We start from the raw sequence: 21,487 nt of genomic DNA, 5'->3' as shown, positions 1-21,487 counted from the left end.
TTAGATGGTGAAACTGGATTAATTGCTAAATATTAAAAGTTTTGTGGGTGTATGGTATATCTTTGTCATTCCTGAGCAAGTGGGGAAATAAAGAATAAAAAACGAAAATAAAAGAGGATTAATAGAATAACATATGAGGTGTTATTCAAAGAAGTATTTTGCCCGCTAACTAGTTGGACATAACGTCATCATACATTAAGGAAACAGAAGCGAGTTATTATTGCATAATATCAAATTATCGAATGCAGACCACTCATACATTAACCTTCCCCAGCAAACGGACCCATGTTATGACCATACATACTCTTCCTATATGTCATTTTTCATTCTTGCGTATATGCTTGGCTGATATGACATCATGTTCTGACCATCCGTTATTTTAGGAATAATTTAATTTAGGCTGCCTGTTATTGGTGAACAAGCAGTCTCGACCCAACAGTTTACGCAATAATGAACTCGGCTGCGCCTCGTCCGTCAGTCCCCCAAGGTTAGGGTCTCGACTAATTATTCACCAATCAGAGACAGCCTAAAGTAATTAATTCAAGTTAGTTTAGCTGGAGGATTATTTTGGTAAAATAGATTCCAGTTTGGGATATATTTGGTTTAGTGTGATATTACTGGATTGCCAAATATGAACTAATTAAAGATAATAGTATACCTCTGCACTTTACTCAGCCTACAGTAATTATCCGACCTCGAAAATATCAACTCTTCACCTATATTGACGTAATAAATACTATGCGATCAACTTCATGTGATAATGAAAAACAGTGGATATGTGTTATTCTTTACTTGTGTTGAATAATTATATTGAGGTGGAAAATCAGTAAACGGCAATCAGTTCACATTAAAAAGCGTTTTTAAACTATCCATATGTTATATTAAATACTTTGAGAGAAAGAGAGCAACTCTCATGAAATATAATGTCTAATATGTGTAACTGAGTGTCATTTGTGGTGTTCATATTTATTTTAGTAGCCCGGTGACAATGAATACTTAATATGTTAGATAACCCAGCTTAACCCCTGCAACCACCCCCCCCCCCCTCCACACACACATTAAAGATTTAATGTCCTTAATTGTCTCAAAAATGTCAAACATGATACTGCATTCACTTAACAGTCATAAGTCATTGCAATTACGTATTGTCATCTGAGACGGATCCACGATTTTATAAAGGAGGAAGTGTGACCGTGGGACCGTTGAAGCTGGTTCCGATGAGGGAAACTGATTCCGATGCTGATTCCTGGGGGAGGATGGAGGGGGTGGATAATGACAGTATCTTTAATGATAGAAACTACAAAGGGTTTCTAAAGTGACATATCGATGACGGATTATGTAAATTATCAGATTTGGGAGTCGGGAATTAAGTAAATTGGCATATTACGGATGGATAATCCATTTAATATATCTGTTGCACGATAGTAGTTGGTTAATCTGGAATTGTTTAAAACGATAGAAGAGATTTTGGAGACATAATGGAGACAGAAAGAACGACGAAGAGAGGGCAATAACAAGAAATAAGCTGACTTTTGAGTGACTACATATATTCAACGAATCTTCAAATGACATTTATAAATATATGTTAAAAAAAGATTGTTTTCTTTCTATAATCAATTGTAATAGATTAAAGTGAAATGATACTCAATGATAATTGAACACGATGAGAAGGGAAGGGAAAGAGGATGGATATTAACTAGAATAGATAATTGATATGGCTTTGCTTCGCCTGTACCATTAATGATCAGCGAATAAATACAATCTTAGCCAATTCTTCGTCCGGCATTATCCGCGTTTGCCTAAAACTTTGAGATTATTACTAATTTCGTCGCCCAACAAATGACGTAATATATACTAATATTAATCTCTCTTTCTTGATGTTCTTTTCTGTTTTCTTCTTCTTCGTAGATATTTCTCGAATAAATTTGCTATAACTTCTGGATCGACAGAGAAGTTTTATAAAGAATGACAGTACATAGACTCTTTTATAATCATTAATGTAGATTGTTAACAACGATACATTTTCCTGCTTTGAATTTATTTGTAGTTTGTTACAATACAGCCAGAGTAGATGATTAAATCCCGGTGAGAAAGTATGTCAGTTACAATTTAAAACAAAGGCAGTATTTTACCTATCACTTTGTAATAACCGATGAATTTAACCTACAAACTGCAACCTTGTACAATAGAACAATTATCCTAATTCAATTTGCCTAATAAGCATCTGTACCAGAATAATTCTGTTTCTAAGTAAGTCTGTCAGCTGAGGTTATAATTATCAGCTCTAACGTAAATCTGTTTTTATCATTCAGAAACTACAGGCAACAATTCACACACATCAGTCAATCCACTATTGATATGTGAGGTGTGAAAGGTAACCAGTTATTATAACATAATGGACAAAACCAAAGGAACAAACAGAAAAAAACGACCACCAAGCAAAATAAGGAAGCTTCTAACTTCCAGACACTAACTTGAATCGTAATGTCTACAGATTACATATTAAAGTAAAATAAATGGGAATATAGTAGCTATTTACCAAAATACTTACAGGTTCACTCTGTGTTACAAACATTAAATATGCATCATTATAAGAATGAGAGCAGAAGGTCCTTAACATGGATATTAAACAATTAACTATTTTTAATGTGTCTTGTTTCACTACCGATGGTGATCAGTTTATCATCATTCTTTGTGTATGATGTTTAAGTTATCTCTAGATTATTCAAAGCTGAGAATTATTCTAAACATCCACAACGCACTAGACAGGCCTTATCTTCATCTCAGTATACTTGATATTATCATAGTAATGATGATATCTATACCAGGATACACCTGACCTTGCATTCAGTGCTGCATGATAGTCACCATTGAGGGAACGTATATGACATTCCCGGAACCACCAGCCACAATGGTAGTCATAAGAGCATTCTCCATTGTTCCTGTCCGAGGTACTGAAGGGTGAACTGAAACGATTAACACGACCAGCACCACCTGAAGATTAAACAATAAAATGAATGCATTTAACTATAGTAATGTATATTGAGTTGAAAATAAAACATAAACAGTCAACGTCGTGATAGAGTACCGTAGTATGCATCATAGTTGGGAAATTATCTCTTAACATCACGAGTTATCATATTATCAACTATTCAATCTCTGTTATCATATTATAATGCTTGAAGATAAAAGTGAATAAACATTACAGGGCAGAGAAGCCGGGCACACGGCTGGGGATGAGTCTCTCACTTCCTCCCAATTTTGTAAAAATACTTAATTTTACAATTTAAAGACAATTTTAATGAAAATTAATCTGACGTTGAAAAACAAAAAAAAAAAACTAAAATTGACACAGGGTCTTTCTCACGGACGTGAGTTTCCCAATGTCACATGCCTATCTGTCCCTGGAAAGTTTTGCACTCCCATCCCCCCCCCCCCCCACTTCCCACTACCCAATTGAATTCCTTCCCGCTACACCTGCATTTGAGTTACTAACAGTAAACTTGAATATGGTCCGAAAGATATTGTTATTTTACATTGTTTTAATTTTTTTGATATGCCGACAAACTGTTAAACGTGTGGTTTGTATACTTTTTAAGATTACTGTCTCATAAACGGAAAGATTATTTTTATGTAATGCCATCAATTAAAATGTAAAATTTTAAACATCAAGGTGGTGATGAAAGGCAAACTTTCAACGGGTAAGGAGTTACTCATAATTTACGTAAGCGAAATCAATGTAAAAAAAAAACAGTATCTTTGATAAAAACTTGTGTGAAATATTACATTCATATTATTATTGCGTGTATTACCATGGTATGACAACCTGCAGCTTACATATAGCAAAAAACTTCTAGACTTAGTCCAAACATATTCGACATCCAAATATTACCAGTATATTGTAAATTCCATTCACGAATGATATTAATATTATAATGATTATACTTCTCCATCTGTCTATATTATCCTACGATCTTAACATTTTACGTCAACCGTAACATTTGGTTTCATTATTTCTTTTTCTTAATATTAACATGATATTGGATGTGCCTGAAAAGCGTCCGTGGACTGTACAGATGTGGCGGTAGATTGAATTGTTATGATAGGCTCAGTATAAAACTTTACATAGACTTGGATTCGTCCTACGAGAGTGATTTTAAATTCAGATGTGGATCTAATAATATATAGTACTTTTTGATTATCACCACGAATGCATCATTAAAATGGCCGATATAACTGAATTAGGATTACAACGTTTAAGCATTGATTATTTGTTATGAAGTTAAATCATACAATAGCCTTACTGTTCAATAGCCTTACTGTTCACAAACCTGTATTTCCGCTGTATTCTCCTAATCCAGACAGTCGATAGTTGTCACTTTCATTGTTGATACGGAACCGGTCAATGTTAGAACAGAATGGATCACCATCTTTGCTCACAAAATCAACCCGGAGTTGATAATTGCCTTGATTGGTGAGGTGATACAGTTTATCGTTACCCAACCAAAATTCATGACTGACATCACCAAAGCCTTCTTTGTAGCTGATCCAGGTCCGATTGAAATCAACAGAACCATTAACGCGACGTTGGAATACCTGATGGGGAGAGAGAAATATCATACTAACACTGTTTTACCAGTATCATTAAAACAAGATGTTATTTATTCTCAACTATCGTAGCGAGCAACTAAATTACATGCATGTGGTTGTCTAAACTGTGATGTCAGATGTCAGCAACTTCTCCCCCATTCTCTGTTTGGAAGAGAAAAGAAGTTCATCCTTGCGCCCAAGGTCATAGGTGAAACTCCAAGAGGTGAAAACTGCATCTGGCACATTGCTGTATATATCAAAATGTCAAAATAGATGTGGTTCCTTCGTGAGCTATGACTTAATAAGGTTAAAAATACCCGCAACCTTAAACATGTGGATATCATATTCTGATCGGTTATAATACATTAATCATCAACGTAAAACGCCACAGGTTATGTGGTCAAAAGATGTAAAAGGAAAGCGTTAGTGTAAATTATGGAATGCATTAAAAAGAGCAACGGAAAATGGGTTTGCATTGTTACAAATAAAATGAATAACGTAAAAAAGTATAACCCAAAGAGAAACATTTTTACACTGTAAAATTGTAGACAGTGTGCAGATATGGGGTGGGGATGGTGTCTGGGTATGGTTGTGTTGGGGTGGAATCGGGTTGCCGATGGGGTAGTTGTGTCACACCTCCCCTCTCCAGTGAAAATCAAATATACCGTCTATACTAAAAGCAGTTATATTAGACTTACCGTCCATCCTCCTCCATCAGTCATATTATACATATACAATATATCGTCTGTACTATAGGATGTCACACTAGACTTACCGTCCATCCTGCTCCGTCAGTCATATTATAAATATACGATATATCGTCTATACTATAGGATGTCATACTAGACTTACCGCCCATTCTCCTCCGTCTGTCATATTATTGATATACAATATATCGTCTATACTATGGGATGTCCTATTGGACTAACCATCCATCCTCCTCCTCCGTCAGTCATTTTATACATATACAATGCATCATCTATACTATAGGATGTCATACTAGACTTACCGTCCATCCTCCTCCGTCAGTCATATTACAGGACACATGAAATGATGCTCCACTCCAGTTAGTTGGTTTGATGGTATAAATACCAGTTTTAGTGATTCCAGCATCGTACCAATCCTTACAGTCGGTCATGTGTTTTGTACAATTCACTCCATTACCATGGTAACCACTCATGCAGTAACATTTGCGCACATCGTTACGGACTTCACAAACCGCATTAGAGCTACACTGATATAGATCAGTATGGTTCATCACTCCATTATCACAGGTTGAAATCCTTGTACAGTCTGCATTCACGAGAAGTGAACCATACTGAATCAAAAGAGAAATCAAGTCAAAAGAAGTTCAGAAGTAAAATGATGAAATGAAAACCGACAGGAAAATTAGGACGAAAACATTTGAAAGACAAAACATATAATTAGGGATCTGTGGTTCACTGTATGCAATATATTATCAATATACTATCTTCTAGCTTGTCTAGCATTGAGAAATGGTTAGTTAAAACTTTCTTTTTTTCAAATTGAAGACAAAACAATGCAAACAGACACAAACACCAATAAAATAAACTTGTACTTAAATAATATTTTATTTTCGAGAAGAGACCAGATTTCCACCCTCAAGCTATATTTTGCATTGAATTTATCATAATATGGCATTACCGAAATCAACACTCCAAAAAGAGAAAGAATACTAATAATTTAGGCCATTTTATTGATTTACTCTAATTTTAGTCTATCAAACTCGTACAAGAAATTGTACAATCTTGTTAAAACTCCCCAAAGATTCCAAGTTAGGTTAAAATATCATCTTAGATTAAATTATGTAGGATACAAAATTGTCTGTATTCCAAATGCACAATAACTTAATATGAATTCAAATGGTTCTAACAGCGTAAAATCAACTTGGCTATATTGAGCGGGTGCGTGAAGATGATATTGCTTGTTCAGAAAAAGACTAACTTCACACTAAATTGCTAAGTTAAGATGCAGTTTCACTTTACTGTATCTGAGAAGACACATAACGGTCCAAATTAGCTCGCAAATCACTTCACTGATATTTGTTTCATGGTACAGTTGATTAAACCTTTGTCTTTGTTTTGCGTGTTTTCATTGTCTTCTTACAAGAACAGCGAGTTCATTGGTACATTCTTCTATGCAGATATAATTATATTTCCGTTGTTAACAAAAAAATATGTCACGTCAATTCTACAAACAACTTGAAACCAAAATCTGCCGTATATTGTCAACAACTGTACAATCAGGCTTATCCGATTAGGTTATTATATAACTTGAAAATGAAGGTTAATGAACAAATATTTAATGTTTCCATCTGGCTCCCATCATTTCTTTATCCATTTTTCCAACATGTAAAACGCAAGAGTGGACTGAAACTTTCAATAAGTTGCACTCTAATCATTCTTAAAATGAAACTTGACTAAATGCAACTGAATAATAGCAATGCTATGATAATTAAATATTTGAATTACATCGAAACATTATCGAAATAAGGCTGTTCCTAACTCTTACCTGAATAACACTGCCATTACTCGTAACACAGTTTGTACGGATCGTGGTGTATGATGTGGTGTCAACCGGAAGCGAGGTACCCTCATTACTTGACCCAGGTTCACTGGTAACTAGAATGTGAGTAATATCATGGTAGAAATGAGTGAAACAGATTTAGTATTCCAAACGTTCTCTATTTGACGTTCCTATGATAACCATGAAAGTAAGTGTATAATGTTATCAATGGTCTTTAGGCTTACTTCTCCTTTAGGTACATTAACTAACAGTAAATTGCACATTTTTTTTTTTTTTTTTTTACTGGGGGGAGGTGGGGAATAAATTGAATTTAACTAAACAAAATTAACAAACAAGCCTACCATCCTTGGTGGTAGATACGTCCTGTTCCTCTTTTGTCATAGCGTATGGCGTGGTGTTAGGTCCACTGGAAACTAATATGTGTAAGTACATGTAAGAAAGGAGTGAAACGGAATTAGTATTCAAAATATTCGTTGTTTGATCTTCTTTGATCCACTGTCTGCACCAAACATATTATAGGGTGAGGGTAATATCGCCTGAAGTCCTTAATTACAGTGTAAAATCACATGATAGCCTAGGCATATGGCTATGGTCCTACAACATTGTTACATCCAGCCTAGGCCCGTGTGCGAATTTTTTTTTCCCAAACAAGTTTGCAATTCCGGAATTTTCAGCCAATCAATTGCTCGTGACGTCAGCATCAATAATGACCATCGCTTGGAAGTTCGAAGGCATTCACTGAGTTACACACTGACACTTAATGAAGTCTTGTTACGCGGTTTCCCTGCAAACGCCCTAACTTTACTTTTAATGGTTGGACAACATGTTGACCTTACTTATGATACATACGCTACATTCTATCGGGTTCGTGTTTACGTCATCCAAGATTCGTCAGCCGTTCTATTGAAATCAGAATTCGTTTCGTGGAATGGGTAGGCCTACACCAAAATCATCTTCACGACGCGAGTAGTCTTGAATGAATATACGCAAAACAGTATAGTGTACAGTATGATATATTTCCGTCACTGCACTGTGGTGGGCTCATAATTGACGCACTTAAGGATTTGTTCAACGATAACTATCAAGGAAAAATCCAAATCACTCAACTGTATGTGTTTTTCATATGAGTAGTTCCTCAGAAATGTTATGATCTCAAAATATTTAAGATTCTGTGCTTATGCACTATACAATTGAGCAGAATTTGATCACAAAATGTTTGCCGTATCAAGTTCTTTCATACCCCTAAATTGACACATTCGTCGATAAGCTAACTGTAGTGTAGGCCTTAGTACACATCCATTGACTTTATATGCCGTTTGCTATGCTCTGAGCCTCTAAGGTCAGACAAGTCAGGTCCCAGAGAGTAGTGTTATCATATTGAGGTAACGTTGGTTATTTTTAGGGTGTAAGATTTCCAAATGCCCAAAATACGTGCAAAACTAGGGGAAGGGTGTTAAAATCTTAAAAAAGTACCACAATTTGGTCATTAAATAGCTGAAATGCATTCAAACTCGTGAAAGATGTAACTCTGCTTGACTGCAAAAAGTTTAAGTGGCCTGCTGTATCGTTGCTAGTAATAATTGAAGGTGCGTCAATTACGGGGTGCGTCAATTGTGAAGCCTTTACTATACATAGTTTTAATACATATAGGCCTACAGCGCATGTTTTATGTACCCCTGTACGAAACTTTCACTGTGCGATGTTATCGATTAATGCCTTCACAGAAATCTTCGATCAAAGTAGATCGTACAATACTAGTGGGCTCAATATGTCTAAACCAATTCCAAACACATCTCCATATATTTACGAAAAGCTGCGGGTAATTTTGAACGGGTATATCTTCGTTGCAACGAATGGATGCAGACATTTTGATAACTTCGAAGTGAAGATTTCATTGTTATGACGTAACTTTTCCGACCAATCATGAGCGACTATATTTACACACAATTGCAAACCTGTTTGGGAAAAAAATTCGCGGCCCGTGTTAAACATGATGACTAAGTTTCACAATGAAAGTATTACAGGCAAAACAAAACAAAAGTAAGAAGTGTTCTACAATGCCAAGGAAGGATTCAAATGTAAGGTATTTGGGGCAATGTTCATCTCAACGGACCAGAGCAGTTTATATACGACTCTCCAATGAACATAATTGATTAAATATTCTATGCGTGGTGTATGACGTGGTGTCAACGGCGAGGTAACCTCATTATCTGAACCAAGTGCACTTGTAACTAGAATACGTTTAATATCATGGGAGAAAGGAGTCCAGAATTATGAATAATTTCCAAATGCTTCTATATTTTACTTAATGTCTGATTTTCTAGAAGTTTCCCAATTAGGCGAATCGGAGGAGGTGGTGGGGGTGGGGGTGGTGGTGGGGGTGGGGTGGTAAGATATTTTTTTTGTGAGTGAGAGGGTTCTTGATTGAATCAAGCATGGTGACGTTTAAAATCAGAAACTAATCCAACGCTGAATAATCTGATGTTACAATAAAAACTGCTTATATATACTTGGGTGCTTTGTTGGGATACATGTTCATATACTGAGAACACATTATATTTGTTCTGTCGTCGATATTAAATTTCAAAACAAAATGACGGAAATTGATAGCTGGCCTACAAATTGAGATATAGATGGTGAGTCGCCAATGGTATTAATTAAGATGTAAGTCTAATGGTCGTTTCTGTCTTAGACGACAGAAATGCTTGTCTGTACGATAAGACAGCTGGCAAAATTATCGTTCCTTTTGGAGATATATCTGCTTTAGTAAGGTGTTTGTAATTTTTTTACTAGTATGTCAAGGTAAGTGGCGTATAACATTCATTCCATTCATTAGGTAGATATCGCATTTTTGGTGTAAAATGATATTTTAATGGCCTTTTAATTTGTTAAGAGATGGTTGGCTAGTGAAGGAAAAGGGAAAAAAGGTCATTTTAGTCCATTAGGCATGTTCTTTTTAATGATTCATTGATGGTTTAAGTACAAGTAAAACAATTCTGACTGACGCGTGTGCTTTTGATGTAACATATTAAAATTATTTTTTTCTATATTATCAAGCCTGAAATATTTGGTATAATTTTATGAAACGGTTTCTACAATGAAATTGTCCGTAAACTAGAAAGAAGGTTCACACCGTCCATCTTACCTTCATTTGTAGTATGTACATGCATGTCTTCCTTCTCTGCGACTTTACTTGTGCATTTAAAGTATCCACGAACGTCAGAGTCACGAGCTGTTTAATTTGGATAAAAGCAATTTGAAAGAGTACTTAAAAATATACTTTACCTCGATTTCAGTATCGATCATTCATGGAGTTACAATACAGTACAATACCAATGTTATTGAATGTATATCGATTTTTTTTTCGAAATATTCACTTTTTAAATATATAATTATGGATTTGCACTTGAATGTTACTTTTCGCTACCTCGTCGGTCGATGAAGCTTTACTACTTATGTTAATCTAGAATGACTGTAAAAAAAATCATTTTATTTTCCTATTTGCAGCATAGTTAACTGTGACGACACCATTCACGCATCATGTGCTAGTAGGCCATCAGCTGAAGGTCGAAATTCGCTTGTTTCGTTCCAGCAACTGCGGGTCTAATATTTCTCTACAGCATTGAATACATAAATTAACTAAGATTAATGATCGAAAAGTTCTCCACGTACTTTCCTGCAGTTTTATTGCAATTCCGCTCGAAAGATCGAACTATATTTTTTATTGCGTATGTTAAGAAACTTTTACGTTCAAAAGTTGTGCGCCCGTGAGATATCTGTACCATGTGATATGAATTGTCCAATGAGCCATGAGTTCTGTGTGCAATCTTTGTAGAAAACAACAAACATGGCGGCTCCCACGGGCGCTAGTCAGTCTCCGACACACAGAAATCTACAGTGCTCAGTGCACATTGAATCTGTAAAATTTGAAGCAGTCAAGGCACTGACGAATAAACGATGGACTAAAGTTACTTCCTGCACTAAAGATTGGCTTAATCTCAGCGGCGGAGACAGTGATATTGCCATAATACTGATTACTCCATGGCCTACTACGATCAAGCGTGTGTTCAACAGCATAGTATGATGGGGTTCCACGATAAGTGTTACAGGCGGTTCATTGATAGCAAGCACATTGCTGCAAGAAAACGGACAGTACCAGACCCATATGATTTTAAACTAAGAATTGACGGAAAAGATCGAGGAAACCAAGCAGAAGCTCTGGTGTATTGCCTGTTCAATTTATTGTATGTGGGAAAGAAACAATACATTACTCGGCGTTGCAAACGGGTGCAGGACAAGCTGCAGCAGGCAGAGACTTTCGATGGAGGTAAGCCTTATCATACTACACGACTCTACTTGTACTTCTGTGGCATAGTTGAAGTGTTAAGAGAAGTTGCATAATACAAGATCAGTAGCTCTTGAGGGATAGAATCCAAGTCAAAGGGCACAGTGTTGGACCTGAACATAATATAATTAGTGGCATGGTCATCTGATTTGTTTTGTTATAAGGTGGTAGGAACGGAAATTTGTTTCAAATTCTCCATCTGGGGCACTAGCCTAAGTGCTAAATACAGGCTTCATAGTTTTCTTACTGTGGCCCTTTATTTGAATGATAGAGATATTATATTAGTTAGAAAAATAAGTGTAACAAAGGTGCAATAAGGTTAGGTTTGCAAGGTCTTATGGTCAGCCTGTCTAGCTTTACCAAAATGAACAAGTATCTGTCTCCTTTATTATTAGTAACAGATATAATCTACCATTGTATAATTTAAACCATAACATTAAGAGATAATGTACTGTACTGTCAAAAAAAAGCCTGTTTTATTTCTTTTTTTGCATGACACTGGTTTGCAAAATTTGAATGTGTCTTTGTTTGTCCATAGAAGATGAGCAGATCACATGGTATATAAATAAAATTGTCTTAGTTCTTATTTGTTCAAACTTACATTTTGATCAACAGAAAATGCAAAACAAATTGCTTTTTTTTATTTCATTTTATTAAAAAATTGCTTCGACAAGCAGCAGAGCGGAAAAAAGATGAGCCCAGATTTTATGAATATTAGAGGAAAAGACCATGTTGCCATTGAAGTGAGGTACCACTCTCTATGTTGAAGGAACTAGATGCGATTCTTTATAAGGAAGACATACAGATCTTGAAAGGTAAAGTACTCTCTTCAATGTGTGGTTCATTGAGTGTTCAGGGGTGGATCTAGGACTTTTGGAATATGGGGGGCCTCCCCCAAGGAAAATTAAAAAATTCTCTAAACGCTTTGAGATGCAATATCAGGTTAATCTTTCCATTGAAATTATTAAAGTAATTTGCAACATATTTCTAGCTGAATTGTAATTATATTGGTACCCCATCATAAAATGTGAGACTCAAAAATATCCAATTTCATGGTACAAGGTGTTCTGTTCATCTCCTCATCAGAGCAGAGTTTACCACCAACAAAAGATGCTCTGATCCAGCATGTTAAGCGCTCCACCAACCAGGCTGCTATTCACAGTAGGGCATTGCAGCAAAGGATTGATGCACTCTCACCAGAGGGACATGGATGGAAACTTGAAAATGATGACCTTATAATCACTTGGATGACGAAGCAACCTGACCCAGATGTTTTGCTTCAGTGTGTCAGCAGTAGCTGTAGAGTCGGCAAATGTCTTAAAGGAAGATGTTCCTGAATGAATGCACAACTACCGTGTACAGACCTATGTAAATATAGAAATTGCAGCAACTTCCAAGAAGATGTTGAGATTGTTGATGCAGGGGAAGATGATTTGGAGGATGAACTATGATGGTGTTAAATCTTGATATCTTAGTCTGAAATTTTAATCAAGTTTGAAGTTTGTGAAGAGGGTTAACTTTTTCAAAGTCATGTTGTCATTATTTTGTTCCCCAGAGTTTAAAGGAACCAGAAAACATGATCTTATTCATATATTCATTTTAGCTATTAGTAGTTTTACGTAGATTACCCTACTTACCAGACACGTTATGATAAATATCCACATTTTCTTCAAAATACACTTTTTTTTGCTGAGAGGGGAGGGGGAGGAGGGTGTTATGGGCATGCTTTACCTCTTGCATATTCACAACTACATTTACTGATGACGATGACGCAAATACCGCGTCCTGAAACCAGTCAGAGGTTTATATACTGTTGTTGGGGAACCATCGCCCCTGACCCTGTTCCAATATCACGGTTCTTTATTGTTTTGCCGTAACATTTCGTTACCTGTTTTATTCATATTGTTAACACGTATTGTGCATCTGTGCAAGTTTTGACTGAAGGATATTCAAGTCTTTAGTGACTTTTATTGCATCTAATTATCTTCACCTCTACTACGGAATGGACTTTCCCTTTTCCATACCATATCTGACTTCCATGCAGTGAATTGAAGTGGATCCTGTTATAACTAGTACAACTGTCCTTGGATGAACTTTTAATCACTTATTAATTCCGCGCCGCGCCTTTTGATGAAGAACCTGTATCTTGAATCATCGCAAAGGCCCAGCTCTACTACACCATTGAGTGGATCGACCCAGTCTTAATAGATACATTATTTCTTTCTATCTGGGGCTTAAGTTAACTGTCTTCGTTATTCACTTATTTGTACCATTCACCTTTATTATTCATATTATTTGTATAATATAGAACTATTATTATTCAAAATACTATTCAAAACCTTGTCGATCTTTTCTTTTATACGTTAACTTCCTTGGAAACACTTTTTGCAGGAATACGAATTATAAACATGTCGTTTCCGTAACCTGGAGAAAGTACCTAGTTTTGCAGAAGACTGTAGAAAGAGTACTAAGGTAACGGATATATACCGACTAACTTTATTTCACATCTACGATATGCCGTGATGTCTTAGTGTGCCAACTTATATATTGATTTATACAAAAGAAATAGCTCCCTGGTCTTGGGGCATTGGCACATCTCACTGTAACTAGAGATTTAGCTACATGTAAAGTAGAGGGGGAGGGGGTCACATGTGTAAAACAGTTTGGATGGGGAGTGTAACAATTATGGAGAGGAACTTTTCATTATATGTGTATATTTACGCATACATGCACAGAAGAAATGCATTCATAACATAGGGGGAAAATCTAAAAATATTTGATTTATTACAAAGCATTATATCTGAGTTTATTAAAAGTGGTACATTTTTTATAATTAAAACCCTTAAGTTATAATGTGCAAAAATTGTATTTCATATTTCAAAGTTGAGAATGTGATTTTTTACCATTTTGGCGAAAATGGAGGGAGGGGGGGAGGGAACAACTTGTAATGCCTGAAAACAACCCTCATCGACCCTTAGACCAGAATTCTCTTCCACCATTCTTGTAACCCTGACCCAACTATTATACAAAAAGAATATATCAGTCGTAATTAAACATATAAGAAAAGAGTGGTATGTATGCACCACTGTACCAAATCTAACGTTAGCACATGTGTTCCTAATACATAGCATCGTAGCACTTAATGTCTATATAACATACCCAATTTCGAGGGTGCGTTACGAAAATACTGCCTGAAATTTTTTGGAGAACTTTTGATATAATGTCTGTGATGCATTGAACTACCCAAAAATGCTTTAAAAATCTAGACCCAGTGTTGCTGGAACGAAACTGATTTTACAGCCTCTTTTTGAGTTTCAGCTGATGGCCTATAGATACATTAACAAAATACAATCAAATTTAAAAATGTTCCTTTCTTCGCCATAGAATGTGCTTTAAGGATGTGATTTAGATCTAAATATGCAGAAAACTCCATGTACGATTATTGACATATCAACCTCTGTCATCGGAATATAATTATATATATACAAAAAAATTGTCTACAACATATAACATCAAACCAGTGCTATGAGACATACACAGTCAACCCGTAAAGCTTGTTTTTCTTTGTACTTTTCATCGGCTCATTTTACGCTAAAGAAAAAACAACTTTATTTTTGTAGAAATATGTTTGGCCTCTAAGAAATAAGTAAGTTCAGCTTTACAAAGAAAGTAAATAAATTTCCAGTTGAGTTGATGTGACGACACCATTCACTCATCTTTCGCTAGATACATTAACAAAATACAATCAAATTTGAAAATGTTCCTTTCTTCGCCATAGAATATGCTTTAAGGATGTGATTTAGATCTAAATATGCAGAAAACTCCATGTACGATTATTGACATATCAACTTCTGTCATCGGAATATAATTATATATATACCAAAAATATTGACTACAACATATAACATCAAACCAGTGCTATGAGACGTACACAGTCAACCCATAAAGCTTGTTTTTCTTTTGTACTTTTCATCGGCTCATTTTACGCTAAAGAAAAAAACAACTTTATTTTTGTAGAAATATGTTTGGCCTCTGCGAAATAAGTAAGTTCAGCTTTACAAAGAAAGTAAATAAATTTCCAGTTGAGTTGATGTGACAACACCATTCACTCATCTTTCGCTAGATACATTCACAAAATACAATCAAATTTGAAAATGTAATCCTTTGTTCGTCATAAAAAATACTGTAAGGATGTGATTTTGATCTAAATATGCAGAAAATTTCCTGTACGTTTATTGACAAATCAACCCCTACCATCGGAATATATTTAAATTTGTGCAAAATAAACTTTGATTACAAAATAGACCATTAAAGCAGTGCTTTGAGACAAACACAGTCAACCCATACTGCAGTTTTTTTCTCACTTTTCATTGATCAATTTTAAGCTAAAAAAAATCACTTAAAATGAGACTTTCATTGATCAGAAGAACTAAAATTGCCACCAAATGATTCAGTTTAACGAGCAAATAGTTAATTGATTTGAAAAAAAAAAAACAATTGATCACCAAGGCTTTGTCGCATAGAATTACCTCTCTATTAGTGTAACATGCCAATTGGAAAATTCCATAGTATTCTTTGTTCTTTCCTTTGTTATTTGAAATGATATTCAATCCATAACATTGATAGTTTTGCTATTTAGGTATCAAACACGTATTAAATGAATTAAAAACTACTCTGAACTGATAAAAGGTTTCTATAAAATACTCATAACTATAATATAAAGTTAATCCATGTACCATAAAAGGCGTCAACATATGATAAAATCATGTGTCTAAAAGGTAGCTTAGATTTCGAAATTAAGGGCTTCTGTACCTAAAGGTTCGTGAGATTCTGTATCAAACGGAAAAAAAAACTATATACATTTGATTACTATAATAATTGTAACCGCACAGATTTCTAATTACGACCGAGTGGCTATTCAGTAATTTGTAAGTATGGCTTGCCTTGGCTCAGAATTATACAACTTTACAATATACTCAATATATAAGTCGATCTAACAATTACTGACACAATTTTGTGTGAAGTTTGTAAAAAAACATATTAGTGATATCATACGCTTTCTTAGCCATCCTTTGAGTAGATTTATTGGTACTGTTCGATATGCAATGCCATAATAATCTATTAGCTTCTTAAAACTCGAGCTTCATTTCTAATGTCAACTAAGGTAGGTATCGATGTATACGGATAATAGAAGGTAGTATTAAAAAGCAGATATATTAGTTTTTTTAAATGGGAGGATTTTTATTACAAAATAAACATTAAACGAAGACGTGAACTAGTCAACATCTTTCACATTACACTGTTTTACATATGAATGGACATTAAGTAACATTAAGAAGAAATTACAATAGGCTTACCTCTGATCAGGGCTACATAAGCTACTGTCAAAAGCAAACTAACGGTGGACTTCATGTTTCTGTTTCCTGATTCAAACCTCGGTAATATGAAATGAAACTTCCAAATCCAGATCAAGAACTGCGAAGTACCTAACGGATTTTAACAATCTGAAGTGGCATGATGGTTTAATGACGGTCGTGTACGGCATTTAAACAGCCAATTAGATCGCTCTGCTGATATTAATGTCTATTTTGTCATTTGGCTCTTCGTAACTAATGACACGTCATTTTAAATAAAAAGTAAATAACATATTGGCATGGAAACGAGAGATTTGCAGTTTTCAGGCAATGGTGGTTTGTTTGACTATTGTTGGCTGAAATTGTACTGAACAAGTCAAATGTTAATCCAATATGATAAGAATTAATCAATTTATAACACTTTCCTTATTAACGTGAAATTTTAACCAATCCATTGATTGTTTGTACTTTCGACCATATGCATCATCGTATGTTCATCGCAATCGTCATTATCATCTGCACCTACGTCGTCACCCACTTCATCGTTTTCGATTCCTCATCGTCATCAACTTCATCATATATACCGTTTCATACTCATCTAATCCTCATCCTTGTAACAATCTTTATTCTTATCTTCATATTCATCGTCACCATTGTCATATTCATCGTCACCATCTTCATATTCATCGTACCACTGTCATCAATTTCGCCGTCCTCCTCTTTGTCGCGTTCCCCATTTTTGTAACATCATCTTCATCCTAGTCATCCCTATCCTCACCATCGTTATCTGCAAAGTCGTCTTCGTTGTTTTAAGCTTCCTCACTGGTCTATCATTATTTTCTTCATCGGCCTCATCTTAACATCCAGCTCATCACCTCCTGACCATTGTTTCATTCTCATTATCACTGTCATCGCCAACACCATCGTTACGGTCAAAGTTCATTGACGTTGTATACTAATGCAGTATACACTATACATGTGGAATCATATATTGCTTCACATGTAGGACACTACTTAAATTGCCTATTGTATCCTTGGAGTGTACTTACTCAGTATATTGAATAAATAGTATAAAATTCAAGCGATCTATACGCGTGTAAAAGTTGGCTAGTGTTTATAACAGAACGTGGTTAACTGCGTATCTTGGCTGTATCTGTAGTCTTACAGCTGCACTCTGTGTTGTACTATTGGCATAAAAAGAAAGAAGTGAAACAGAATGAGTATTCCAAACATTCTTTGCTCGATCCATTGTCTTCACCATAACTGTTGTATGGGTGGGTGGTGGGGGAGGGGGGGGGTTGCCCGTATAATATCACATGGTAGCATAAGTCTAGAGTCCCACAAAAATTCAGTTTATAGTCATGTTTGCACTTGGTTTTAGGATGGACATTTGTATTTGTTGATCTAATCTACCTAAATTTGAGAAGAGGTGGGGGAGGAGAAGAGGTTCGAATATAGGCACCATGCAGGGGTACGCAACCAAATAAATATGTGGCAATGGTTATTTATGATATTTGCTGAGTTTTTCAGTAGGTGAATGAAATAAATATCTCATCTTTGGTTATTAATATCAACATGGGTCTAGTTTTTTGGGAAAACACATATCTATTTCAGTGTCTCAAAGCTTGTGAAACTTTGATAAAGAAGTGAAAATAAAAACATATTAAAAAGAACATCCTATTACAACACACGATGGTCGCAACAGGCAGGGAAGCGTACATTAATTTTCTTTTCAAGTAGACGATAATACTTTCCAGGATACATTGTGTTTGCGCAGTATTGATAAACTGTAGATATCAACTCCAAGAAATGTTAGTTAAATCTGTTTCTAACTCATTTCCTAAATTTAAATTTGTTCCAAAATCGGTTCGTTTTCTTTTCCACATATGCAGTCAAAGAGCTGAGACTTTGATTTCTTATTTCCTTATTATACAAAAAAGGCGTTTTAATTGGTTATTAGTTATGACAGAAGTTCATATGTAAATTTTTCTAAGATTTCAGCAGTCTAATTCCGAATGTTGGCACCTGTTCTGATGTACTATATCGATTTTTAGAAATTGACATATATTGTCGAGCAATTAAAAGGTTCATGGATATTCATCAATTCCCTCATGGTTGTAATTTAAAGCCTTTTTGTCACTTATGAAAATGGAAGTAGCCGATATAAGATAGACGGACGGAATGGATGGTTGGACGGACGGAATGGATGGATAGGTGGACGGACGGACGGATTGAGTGGGGTGAGTTTCATTTTCAAACATTTTGTTTATGAGATTGTTACGAAGGATGGTGGTAAATGATCTACAGCTGCAAAGATTCACCTCGAACTATTTTATCAATGAAATCGAAACGGTAAAGATACCTTTCAGTCGGGTCTTCCATTACACGAAAACCACTGTTTGTAATAATATCAATTATACATTAAATCAATGTTACTGATAACATAGGTTTATTATCCGTATAGAAGAATTACTGTACCACGTCATGGTAATACTATCATGGTCAAAGTTACTCAGGTGTATAGGTTTCTGTGCAAACAGAATGGTACGATGCTATGAATTACCGTTAAATTTCTATGGAGTTTACTTACCACATCTTAAATAGTCGGTCATGAATAGTATATGTGTGTTCGACATGTAATGCTCGGGAAATATAGGATCATGCATTTTTATGTTTTTGTCACGTGAACAGAAACAAACAGGAGTTGATACACACATATACCTTACTGCAATAAGTCACTTTGAATGTAGGCGTAATTCAAACACTTCGCAATCTAAAGCCACACGAAGCATATAGCTGGAGTTAATATCGTCTATGCCTTACAGTATAATCAGGACAAATATTAATTAACCGACTTGTTAAATTCATATTAATGAGTATGGACGGCTTTCGTTTCTTTCTCCTTTTCCCTTTACATAGTGAATGAAAAAGGACTGTTCATCCTAGAAAAGGCACAATATACATTTTTATCCTCTTTATTAATGTTCTCTTTTTATTTTGTTTTTCATAATGAGGCTATATTTGCCCTTATGCTGGAGATGTCAATTGTTTCTTGTGTCGTTCTATATCAGGTTTCTTTCATAATTGATTTCTCCCTTATTCACAGTCTTTAAAATCCCGGTTTCTCCTAGCAATCTTAGATTTATTTCCTTTTCATTAATCTTCTATTTTGCTTTTTTATAATAGCGTCTTGTTTGAACTTTACTGGGAACTGTCGGTTTTTGTTTTCTCGTAATATTCATTCAGGTTTTTATCATCTCCTACTTTTCATGGCTTTATTTTATATGCATTTTATACGGCTCATATGCTAAAGGGACTTATTAAGGGGATCAACTGATAGTTTCAATTAATACGTAACATAGATACGTAAGATGGAAATGCTGGAGATGTCAATTGTTTCTTGTGTCGTTCTATATCTATTTTATAATATATCAAATGATTGACATGTTATTCATATCCATAATCAATACAACACGAGTAAATGATGAATTTACAGCAAGGATCGCTAACTAATAATGACTGCACAGGCAAAAGGCTTGCGTTATTAAAGCACGAGGTCGTGTTTTTGTTTGATATATGTACACGACATTTATTACAGATAAAAAATAGTCTTGCTAATAATAATGCTTTCTCACATCTCTTCTGATATAGTTTAGAAACTTCCTTTTAGAAACATTATTTCTCCGTGTTGTGAACAGTGCAGGACATATTATTCCATATAACTAAACGAGGATGATTTATTGAAAAAATAACAATTTGTTCACATGTTAATGTAAATGCTGGTAATAATTCTATGTAAATGCCTAATTTAGACGTGGAACTACCCATAAGGCAAATCCTGGTCCCCCCTCCACCACCTTAGGTTGCATTTTGTGTATCTGTTCTGTATCTATTTGAGATTTTCACACACTCACCTGTCCGTGAAGAATGTTTCAATCAAATGGATTTACAAATACGATTCAAGAAAAGTTAGGCTACCATCTGAATCTCGCATGCAGTATAAAATAACCACCGCAGTGTGTCGGCTACGTGTTGTGCCAGCGCCGACCACGTACTCCGTATTGTACGGCCAGTGAGTAGTCTTCGTTACCCAGCCGCTGCCCATTTCCAACTTTCGGACTCGTAGTGCGACGTGTAACAGCTTTGCAGTAATTACTGTGCCACCTGTAACACATGTTACCGTGTTGCGAACACAGGGCAGTAGTTACCGATGCAGGGTTGTGGAACATGGACAGTATTTACTGTACTAGCTATTAGTATCGAGTGTGTCTTAGTACGGTCAAAAAAAGTCAGATGTTGTACAATCATGTCACAGAACAGATAGATAGACAGACAGTGATATTGCATTGGTTATTGCAACTTGTTACTATTATAGACAACTTAGATGCCAATCGCTCACTTAGTACACTAAAGCCATATACAGTTTATAGCTTATCAACTTGAATACGCACCAGGCTGTTGAAGAATAATTAATATTTACAATGTAGGTTTAAATCATAAACTTGCCAATATAATGCCATATTCAGTATATAGTAAATCAATTAAGTACACACCAGTCTGCTGAAGAGTAGTTAATCTTATGAACAGGTTTCTTTTATGTCATATCTTCTTAATTCACAGTGTTGACAAATTTCGGTTCCTCCTAGCAACG

At 35.3% G+C, this 21,487-nt stretch overlaps 1 protein-coding gene across 1 annotated transcript; it reads right to left on the bottom strand.

The window, feature by feature from the left end:
- Positions 1-1,363: 1,363 nt before the first annotated feature.
- Positions 1,364-20,924, bottom strand: LOC139973133 (ficolin-1-A-like). The gene is made up of 8 exons (XM_071979574.1): positions 20,751-20,924; positions 16,840-18,020; positions 10,283-10,369; positions 7,479-7,550; positions 7,123-7,232; positions 5,600-5,908; positions 4,332-4,596; positions 1,364-2,994 (listed from the first exon to the last, which is right to left on the bottom strand). Exons 2-8 carry the CDS (start codon positions 16,892-16,894, stop codon positions 2,762-2,764), a joined length of 1,131 nt encoding a protein of 376 aa, XP_071835675.1. The 5' UTR covers positions 16,895-18,020; positions 20,751-20,924; the 3' UTR covers positions 1,364-2,761.
- Positions 20,925-21,487: the final 563 nt, after the last annotated feature.

The sequence above is a fragment of the Apostichopus japonicus genome, chromosome 9 (genome assembly GCF_037975245.1).
Source record: "Apostichopus japonicus isolate 1M-3 chromosome 9, ASM3797524v1, whole genome shotgun sequence".
Taxonomy (NCBI): Eukaryota; Metazoa; Echinodermata; class Holothuroidea; order Aspidochirotida; family Stichopodidae; genus Apostichopus; species Apostichopus japonicus.
The sequence above is the reverse complement of the archived record's forward strand: the minus strand, read 5'-3'. Positions and strand labels throughout refer to the sequence as shown.